Source organism: Hippopotamus amphibius, chromosome 9 (assembly GCF_030028045.1).
Source record: "Hippopotamus amphibius kiboko isolate mHipAmp2 chromosome 9, mHipAmp2.hap2, whole genome shotgun sequence".
NCBI lineage: Eukaryota > Metazoa > Chordata > Mammalia > Artiodactyla > Hippopotamidae > Hippopotamus > Hippopotamus amphibius.
The window spans coordinates 50321598-50332198 of NC_080194.1; the positions used below are offsets into that span (position 1 = coordinate 50321598).

Here is a 10601-nt window from a genome sequence, read left to right on the forward strand (position 1 = left end):
GCTTCAGGAGCTGAAAGATAAGAGAAAAGCAAAAATACACACATACAAAACAAAAACAAAAACAAGCTTTGTTAAATACTTTCAACTACATCAGGCAATATAGAGTTAATCTAAAGAGAAATACAGTGCCAGAAAAAAATTACAGATAAACAATTTTGTATTCACCAAATGGGATTTGCAACATATGCCCAATGATGTAGTTAATAAACTCTAGGGATTTTCTGCTATTCACCTATTGTAGAAATACGAACAAGGTAGCAAAAACAACAATAAAAATGGCATAACCATTCTGTATAAAAAAAAATCTAATAATTCAAACAAATCTCGAAAACGTCAAGCAGGGATAGGATGATCTGCATTTTTACTTTAGCTTACAGTTTATACTAGAAAGCTCTTTTTAAAATGGAAATCATTTATAAAATTCCTTTTATCATGTTTCCACCATTATTCATATTTTCCTCATTTTTCTGACTGGATGAATGAGGGTAGCACATATAGAAAAATTATATATGTGAATAATGAATTAAAATCAAAGATATTCTAATGCTAATTGGTAACTTTTTATCATAAAATGATACAAAAAAATGAAGAATACATTTTAAAGTCATTTTAAGAAGTGATTATGACACTAATAAGTTCTATGACAAGAAAAGACTGCTACAGTCACAGTCAGTAAACTAGATTGTACCATCACTGTTTTTGTGCTGTGGCAGAAAAAAATTTAAAAGCCACAAAAATCTTGGTCAATTTTATAGATAAAACACTGTCATGACTTAGGTTCATAAAATGCTACAAAGTAGAGAAATGATTAATTTAGAATGACTTTGAGTTTCTATGCTTCTGAATAAGAAACAATTACTTACTTTTTTCTCTGGTTTGATTCCACAAAATATTTACGTGCGCGATTTCGACATATTTTTTGTTGCTGCAGTAATATTTGGCGCTCGTCTTCTAAATTTTTCTCAAAATGGATTTTCATATCTCTAATGACAGCATAAAGTTAAGGACAGTGGTTTACATCTTTAGTGGATGAGTATCAGTGCTATCTGATAAATATAATTACATCCTCATATTAATGATGTAACGATTTTTTGTGGAACAATTAGTATGTGTACACATTAGTGTTAGTATATGACTGACATGCTTTACATAAGAAAACTCTTGACTTGGTATTAGAACTGAAGATACATCTCACTTTCTTTGGGGAAAAAAATTAATTACTTTCAGATATCATAAGCCCAGAAAAGGAGACTACATATCTTTTCATTCATTATACAGATATTTGAGTACTTATTAACAAGTTACTATCTTAGGCATGTATATAGAAAAATGAAAGAAGGTTATATCTCACTAATAGAAAGTAGATGAATTAAATGTTTCAGTAGATCCTTTAATCCACAGTATGAAAGTCATGCACAAATATTAAAAATCAAATAGCAATATAATTGGAAAGTTTGGGAATATAGTTTAGTGATTTATTCATAGGTTAGAAAACAAACCATTAGGAAAACCATACATAGTAATGTTTAGAAGTTTGCCAGATAAGGAGTATTTTAGTTATCCTAATCATTCATTCATTTGAAATTTACTGTATAAAATTAAACTTTCTTTAAATAAGTTGAATTGATGTAGTAAATTGATGTAAATTTTATAACTGGCATTATTGAATGCTGTTATGAAATTTATCACAGTATTTTTTTGTTTTTAATGATTTTGAGGTTTTAAAAAGTGGTCATTCAATTATCATTTTCAGTACCTCATCATTAGGTGTAGATGCATATAAGATTGTACTGCAGCTATATATTTTAGGGTATGCCTGTTGTTTTTTTAGAATAAACAGTGTGTTTAAATTTTTCCCCAAAAAATAAAGGTTCAAAGTTTTAACAGTTCTATTTAATCAAGATATTTTTATATACCATAAATATTAATGGTAAAACAGAATACAAGAAATAAATTAAATAATAAATTATGCTGTACATAATTTGTTAATCCAAAATGTGTTAATTTTAGGATCCTACAGTGCTTCAGCATCAATATAGTAAAACAAACTATTATGTATTTCAAAACAATCACATTTATTTGAACTTTTTGGGCATTTGAAACTTTGCTAATGGGAACTTTCAATTATGTTTCTATTTAAACATTTTTATGCCATTGGCCATGATTAATTTACCTTTGTTTTATTATAAAATTTTGCACTACCTCACCATAAACAAATATTCACATGTACTCACACACATGATATTTTTACTTAAAGTTTCTTTTGTAGATTTATAAAAATGAAACAAAAAGGGAAGGAATCTGGTTCTTTGTTAGCAGAGAGACAGCTAAAGATTTAGCTTGTTTTTCTCTAATAGAGTACTTTATTAGAAGGAGTCAGACTTCAACAAGATGGCTAACTAAGTCACAACATGGCAGTGGAGAAAAGTGCAACTTCCTTTCAGGGTACCCAAGAGCAACATTGTGAAGGAAGAAAAGGGAGAAGTTGCTTTGGCTCAGATGAGAAATACGCAGGACTATGATGCATGTGGAGATAATTCTGTTCTCTGTTTAACATGCTTCAGGTCTCACCACAAGAATATAAAGAAAATCAAAAATGTAATGTTTGTAATAATGTTCTGACAACTATATATTGTTAGATTTAATTAAATCTGCCTCTCTCTCTCTATACATATATATATATATATAAAATACTGCCTGCTGAGCTATAAAAAATGCTGCTGCCTTTCCATCTCTATGAAGTATGGTATTCAAATTTAAAAAATATCAGATGGCTGGTTAAACTTTTAGTTTTCATACAAGCTGTATTGCAAAGGTAAGATATTTCCATAAGAATTACTGTTAAATACTTGTTCAAAGGAAGGTAATTTTTATTTACTTAACAATAAAAAAACCAACCAACAACAAGCCCAAAAATACTGTGGGTTGTAGGACTGGGTAAGTAATACATAATGATTATAATTTAAAAGCATAGCCTAATCTACCCCACCTCATCCTCATCTCTTCCTCTCCCAATTTAGTCTTTTTCTAACTGTAGCTCATTTAGGTTGTTGTAAATATGTTACCATCACTAATAACTATGAATCATATAACCCATACTTTTGTCAAATTTATTAGAGCTATCCTGATTCTTTTTCTTCTTCTCTGTACCTCTTTTCACAGCCTTAGCTCAGATGCTTTAAATCCCTTGCCTGGACTACTTCAGTAGTCTTCTAACTCATCTTATTGCAGTACTCCTAAACTTGCCATCCTCCATTTGAACCTCCACAAAACCAGCTAAACACAAATATCATTGGGTTTCTCTTTCTTTGCTCTTCTCCAAAATATCCCTATCACCTTCATGATACATTACAAATTTCTTGGAATATAAGGCATTCTGTAATCTGGTCTGTTTTTTCAACTTCATTTTTCAACATTTCCTTGCATGACTCCTATGTCCAGCCACACTAAGATACATATTAACAGGACAAGCCATGATGTAGTATGCCATTATCTTTTGGCACATGTTGGCTAACTCTACTCATCCTTTCAGTTCCTCCACTGTGAAGCTTTTTCTAGCCCTCACAGAATGATTTGACACCCTCATAGGTACATCATATGTGTCTCCTCTACATTTCTATAACTCTGGTGCCTGGGATGGTGCTTAGAATATGGTGATGGCTTAATAAAAGCCATTTCTTGCTGATTTCCTTGGAGAAAATTCTCAGTAGATAAACTAGGACAAACGGTATACACATTTTTATACCTTTTAGTGCCTCACAGACATATTGGTTTCTAAAAAGGTTATATAAATTTACATGTCATTAAAAATATATGAATATGAGTTTCCAAACTTCATGAACATAAGGTAGTACTTTTTTTTTTCAGAAAGACCAAATGTAAAGTCATGTTTTATTATGTATATATTAGCAAAATAGAATAGTTGCCATGTTTGATTACTAATTTTTATTTTCCTCTTTGGTGAATTGTTAGTTCAGAGTCACTGGCCATTTATCAATTGAGAACTTTATTTAAAAAATCAATTTCAGTAAATTCAATCGAGATAGAATAGTGTAAATATTAACCCTCTATCATAGTTACTACAAGTATTTTCCCCAGATAATTCAATTTATTTAATTATATACTTTCCCCTTACACTAAAGTTTTAAATTAATCAGTTATCTTTGAAATATTTTCCATTTGAAATTGATTTTCTTTTTAAAACGTAGTTACTATACCCTCAAACTATGAAAAATGTGAAAGTCTATTTTCCGTTAGTTTTCCTTTACAATTTTGTGTCTATTTTTATATTTACCTTTTTTTATCAGTTCAAGTGTATTTTGGAATGTAGTGTAAAGTGTGACTTAAGGTAGAGACAGTGAATTTAGACTACACTTTTTTAAAGGTTTGAGTAAGGAGACAGGAGATACTAGAATATAGTTAAAAGGGTTCTTATGATCAAAGGGTTTGATTGTTAGTTTTAAGGATAGCTAAGACCAGAGCATATTTATAGGATGTAGGGAAAGAAGGCTATTAGAGAAAATAAATTGTAAGTAAATTGTAAGAGAGAATTAGGAAAATTTACAATCCAGGGTTGCTGAGAAGAGAGGTGATGAAAATCGGGCACAAGTGAATGGATTCACCTTCTACAGTACAAGTGATATCCCATCAGCGAGTCTGGAAAAAAAGAGTAGGGGATTGAGGGTGGTGATGAGAGTATGAGCGTTTGTGTTGTTTGTTGGGAGGGACCTGGGGAGTTCATGGCATCCATTCTCTTATGAAGTATTGTAGTAAGACAGTCTACTGAGAGTGAGGGGAAGTGATAAAGATCTGGCACAGAAAGTAAGAGGAACAAGAGAGAACTCTGTTCTTGTTCTGGTGAAGCTGGAAACCATCAAGCTGTAGCAGTTTTATGTTTTTTTTTTCCTCTGACAGCATTTTCATTATTGAGTGAAGGGTTGTAGTAGTTACTGGGTGCTTGAGGAAGAATAAGAGTGCAAAGAACCAAGGATGTTGGTGAGAGAATGTGTGTAGATAATTAAGAATAGGGTGTAAATTGGGTAGGGAATACAGAGAGGTAAGGTGGGTGCTAGGATAAAATGGAAGGGGAAAAGACTGGAGATATTTATGAGAAAAAAAAAGGCATAGTGTGCATGCGACATGAGAGATCTTCACTTCTTTTTTTTAAGGAAACTTTATTCTATTTCCATTTGAATTCTTTTAAGAAATTGAAATTATAGAACTCTTAATTTTAATTAGATGAACTTCATAAGGTTCTGACTGGAGTGAGAAAACATTTTCTATAGAAAGCTGGATGGCCTCTGAGTATTGAATTCATATTTGGAAGTCACATGTAGAAATTTTACCAACCCACTCGCTTATTTTAAGTCTATAGTTCATTTTTTAAATTTAGTCATTAATTCAATAAATTTGCACACCTACTCTGTACCAGGTATCCAATATGAAACATTAGAGACGCTAAGAACATCCAAAATAATACAAAAGATGCTTTCTCCAACTAGTAACGTAATGATGTTCTTGAATTGTGTCATAGTCTTTATTATGTTCAAAAGAATTCCTCTATCCCAATTTAAATATATTAATTTTATATATACTAGCAAATATATACATAAACTAGCAAAAAATATATATATATTATATGTACTTATAGATACATATATATACACATACACTAGCAAAAGTTGTCAGATTTTAGCAAAGCCTCTGGGCATCTATTGAAATGATCATTTACAACTTTCTTAATTTTAACTATCTATTTAGTATTTAAGTATATTTTTAGCAATACATTTCTTTATAGGAAATCAACATTATAATTCTGGAATTATGTCTATTTGGTTTTGTTCATTTGAGGTACTAGTGAATTTATTTACAAATACTTCCTTTGCTGTATCAATGTTCATACCTCATAAATATAAAAATATTGTCTGTGACCATTTCACTAATGAAAATGATGGAAAGATAAACTTTGTCAATGCTTACAGTGCTTTCCTATTTTCTGATTTAGAGATAAATCAGGGTCAGTGTAACAGGAGTTCAGGGTCCAAGAAAATACAATGTCAAGGGGACAAAATCAAATCTATACAGAAAGCAATACAGTTTATTTCAGATTACATCTTGAAGGAGGAGAGTTTTGAGGAGAAGCAAGGGCAAAAGCCCAAGTGAATGGAGTTAATAATGAACAGATGAAAAGAACTAGAAGCTGCTATTGCAGGTTAGCATTCTGAAAAGTTGACTAAAGAGAGAAAAGACAGAAGAAATAAAAACTTGAGGAAAGCATGATCAGAGGAAGGATATTTTACCATTAGTTAAGCTTTGTACGTATCTGTCTTCAGTAGAGTAGTATACCAAGCACCTAGCCAAAAAGCAGGCAATAAATGAAAATTGGTTGTTGACTTGCTTTTAAAAGTGCAACATCCCAGAAGTGGGAGAACGTAAGGATAAGAAAATGGGGATTAACTAGAAAATCGGAGACACTCCATTCTCTGACAAGAATGAAGATAATTATACAGCACCAACACTACCAACCAAGTCCTTCGAGAACACAAAGGTTGCACTCTAATTATCATAACATTCTCTGAAGGAATAAACATGGTTTACATATTTTGAAAATAAAACTGTTTCATTCTTTCGATTTTCTACAATGCAACCAACGCAATATCAAAGGTGGGCTTGACCAATTCTTAGAGAAAGGTCAGAGATAATCCAGTGTGAAGCGTCCAGGTCTTTTGCTTCTCATTTGCTGTCTGCTGTCTCTCTGACAGCAGACTGGGGGGAGGATGGAAAACAAAACAAATTAACCAACTGTGTTAGGCTTTAGCAGCTCCAGTAAATAAATTAGGGAAGTGCTAGGTTAACTGTTAAAACGGACTGTTTCAGGAGGGCAAAACATTTTACTTATTTGTGGAACTGTTCTCTCCAAGCAGCATGATTAATCAGGAAGTGGATAATACTAAGCAAAGAACATAATGGCATAACTCTAAAAGACAAGAAAACAATCCCCATAGAACATACGGTTGATCTATTTGAAAACTCACAAAAAATTTACACCAAAGTTGAATGGGGGTGAGATAACAAGGTGGCCCCGAAATCGGTCCTAGAACAGGATAAAATTGTATTTCAGTTTAAGGGGAGCAACAACCCTTGCTGAAACACATTTCCGCACTAAGATGACTGGCTATTTTCTATCACCTTGCATCTGTGATAATGGAAACCTAATAGGAAAAAAGATGGGCCCCGCTTCCAAGACAGCTACCCCGGCAGCCACTGCTCGAAGGATACAGGTAAGCGCCCGGTCGGTGACGCCCGCCGCTCAACCGAGGGCTGAGGGGGGCTCTGACGCGGGTGTCCGAGGATTCAGTGCCTAGTCCCGCGACCGCGCTTCGGGTTCCGGGCCTCCCGGTCAGCATCCTTCACCTCAGCACCGCCTCCCGGCTCGCCCCCAGCGCCTCCCTCATGGCAGCGCCGGCTTTCTCCTCCTCCGCCCCTCCCCGCACTCTGTTTCTGAGGCCCCGCGTCACTGCAGCGGGAAGGCTGGCCGCGGCAGCTCTGGTTCCCGCACAGCGGCGCTCTTGGCTGTGGTGGCGACGGCAGCTGCAGCAGCGGCGACCTTGCCTGGCAATGGCAGAGGTGGCGGCCGCGACCCCTCCGCCGCCGCCATGCTGACAAGCAACCGACGCCGCGTCCTTCGCGACGGCAACCAGGGTGTGGGGGCGGGGCGCCCGAAGCAGCCAATAGGAGGCGCAGACTCCTCCCATACTCCCCCCGCCCCTGTGAGCTGGCTGTCTGGCGTCCCTAGGGACCCGAGTCTTCGCAGGACACGGTAGCTGATTTGTGCCTCGGAGCCTGACTCCATTCTACCCCCCTTTTTTTGAGGATGTTTTCGTGGGCGTATTGAGAGTGATGAAAGACAGTGAGATGCAAAAGCCCCAGATACAGGCACACGCCACCGCGGTAATCTGAAATGATTGCCTCGGGGATAATTTAGGGTAGGATTTGTTGTTTAACTACCGAGTCCTGTTGTGGGGTTTGAGTTGTGTCTTTCTGGGGCATCACTATCCCCAAACACCACCCCTTTTAAAAAGCTTTGTGAAGTGGAAATTTCCTTTCTCTGCATTCTCTCACCCACTCCATGATGCTTCTGCCATTCAGTCGGCAAGTCGTCTTCCTTGCCATTTCCCTACTTATAAGGTCTGCATTTCAAAGGCTTTTAATGGTGCCAGCCTTGCTGCCAGATTCTGGAAATAGACCATCAAAGCATCGGCGGCTAGGAAAGTAGCGCAGATTTAATTTAGTAATCTCCTGGGAAGATATGCCAAAAGAGATCATCATATTGAAATTGTTTCAAGGAGGCATGGAAAATTGAATGGATTTTTGAGCCATCAGTTTAGAGGTCTTGCAAGTAAACATTTGTAAAAAGGCTGAAACTTTTTGTTGGAGCTCATTATAAAAGTACATATAAATTCTGACTGTATTTCAGCCAGGTTTGTGTTTGTTTTTGTTTTTGTTTTGGAAAAACTCCCAGATTGGAAGCAGAATGTACAAACAATAAAAGTCACTCACCCACCATTCAAATGCCTTTGCCTTTGTGAGTCAATTTGTTCATTTTTAGAGTTCAAATAATAAACTTTTCCAGATGAAGCTATTTAAAACAGAGTTTTTGCAAAGTTGGATACAGTGACTCAAATTGGAATGCGTTGTGGTGATTGAGATTTGAAAGTGCCACAACAAATCCAGTTTTGACTTGAAACACAAAACATCTAAGCCCCCTTCAGGATAATGCCAAGAGGATAGAATATATAATCTTGGCAAAGAAAGGCTAAATGTGTACACTGGGACAATTAGCTATCTTTGCAAATTTTTAACTGGCCTAGTCACAGGAATTTACTTTGATTCTATTCCCACTGCTATCATCACAAGTCTGTTTCTCCACGACCAATCTGAGAGAGAGTAAGCAAAGTAGGGCAGTATAGAGTGCAAATAAAAGTGGAAAGGTTGTGCTTGCTGTTTGATGTATTTGGGCATGGTTAGCCTTCCTGAAAGTCTAGTTTTTGCTATAGTATTAGTTTGATATCTCATCATTCATAGGCACCTTATTGCTTTGTCACATGGTGTATTAGCATTAAGAAGCATAACTTGGTTTCTTAGTTGCCTACCAATGCTGCTCATATAATCATTCCTCACTGAAATGTTGCTTTGCAATAATACCCAAGAAGAAAAGAAATTTTAAACACAATGTTACCAGCTTTTAAAAAAAAATTACATGATCTATTTTTTGACCTTTAAATGATTTCTTTCTTTCTTCAAAATGTTAAGCAGGTTTTATTTAAATTGTTTTATTTAAATTCTACAGTCCTTTATTAAACTGTATAGATTCTAAAAAAAAGCCTTTAAGATTAGATGTTTGGATAATAGGAAGATAATTTGTGGCACTTATAAGCTTTATCTCTTGGTGGGAAAGGTAAGTATGATATAAGCAATAAAAAAGAGTATTACACTAAAATCTCTATATTTTGTTAAAAGAGACATCTGAATTCACTATAATGGTTAATTTTGCACACTTCAAAAACCATAAAATAATTCCTTCTTTTATTAAGGAAACAAATATTGAGCACCTCCTATGGGCCAAGCACTCCCTAGGTGCTCAGATACAGTAGTGAGCAAAGCTTCAAAGTCCTTATGCTCATTTAGCTTGCGTTTGTTTTTCTTTCCTACTAGAATATATTAGATAATGAAAAGCGTGATGAGAAAAAATGGAGTAGTGTAGAGGGATAGAGACTGATGTCAGTTCTATTTTAGATACGGTGCTCAGGGAAGGTCTCCAAGGAAGGGAAATTAGGGCAGAGATCTGAATGAAGAAAGAAAGTTGTCACTCAAGTATCTGGATGAAGAATATTATGCAGAAGCAGTGGGTACTTTAAGTACAAAAGGCTCTGAGGGCAGAATTTTATTTGATATGCTCAAGGAACAGCAAGAAGACCACTGAATCTAGAACAGAATGGGGTAGGGGAAGTGTGCTAGGATATGATATTGGAGCAGTGCGTGGGGGATGTCCTTCCAATGCAGTGTGGACTTATGTATTATACAAGGAATTAACATAAAATCCAACTTCCAGTGGAGGGAAAGCCATTGGAGAATGTTGAGTAGGAGAGTAAGACCTAATTTAATCTCTCAAAAGTATTGCTCTAGTGGTTATGGGGAAACCAGGCTAAAGTTCATAAGACTGGAAACAATGAGACCAGATTGAATCTTGTTATGGTAGTTTGGGTGACAGATTATGGTGGCTTGGACTAGGATGGTAGTAAAAGAGGTGGCACGAAGTTTTCAAAATTGTAACCTTGAACCAATAAGATGTGTTGATGCATGGTTATGGCAAGTGAATGGAATTTTTTTTCACATCTTTATTGGAGTATAATTGCTTTCCAATGTTGTGTTAGTTTCTGCTGTACAACAAAGTGAATCAGCTATATTATACATATAGTCCCATATCCCCTCCCTCTTAAGCCTCCCTCCCACCCTCCCTATCTGACCTCTCTAAATCATCACAAAGCATCGAGCTGATCTCCCTGTGCTATGCAGCAGCTTCCCACTAGCCATCCTTTTTA

The 10601-nt window shown here is 35.6% G+C and overlaps 1 protein-coding gene across 1 annotated transcript in view; it reads right to left on the bottom strand.

The window, feature by feature from the left end:
- CEP126 (centrosomal protein 126) overlaps positions 1-7674 on the bottom strand; it is a 129364-nt gene extending 121690 nt beyond the window's left edge. Inside the window, exons 1-2 of the mRNA XM_057695482.1 lie at positions 7279-7674; positions 864-983 (exon numbers count right to left, since the gene is read on the bottom strand). Of these exons, the coding sequence (XP_057551465.1) occupies positions 864-983; positions 7279-7406 (248 nt within the window). The 5' untranslated portion in view covers positions 7407-7674. The remainder of the gene's footprint in view (positions 1-863; positions 984-7278) is intronic.
- Between the last annotated feature and the right edge of the window lie 2927 nt (positions 7675-10601).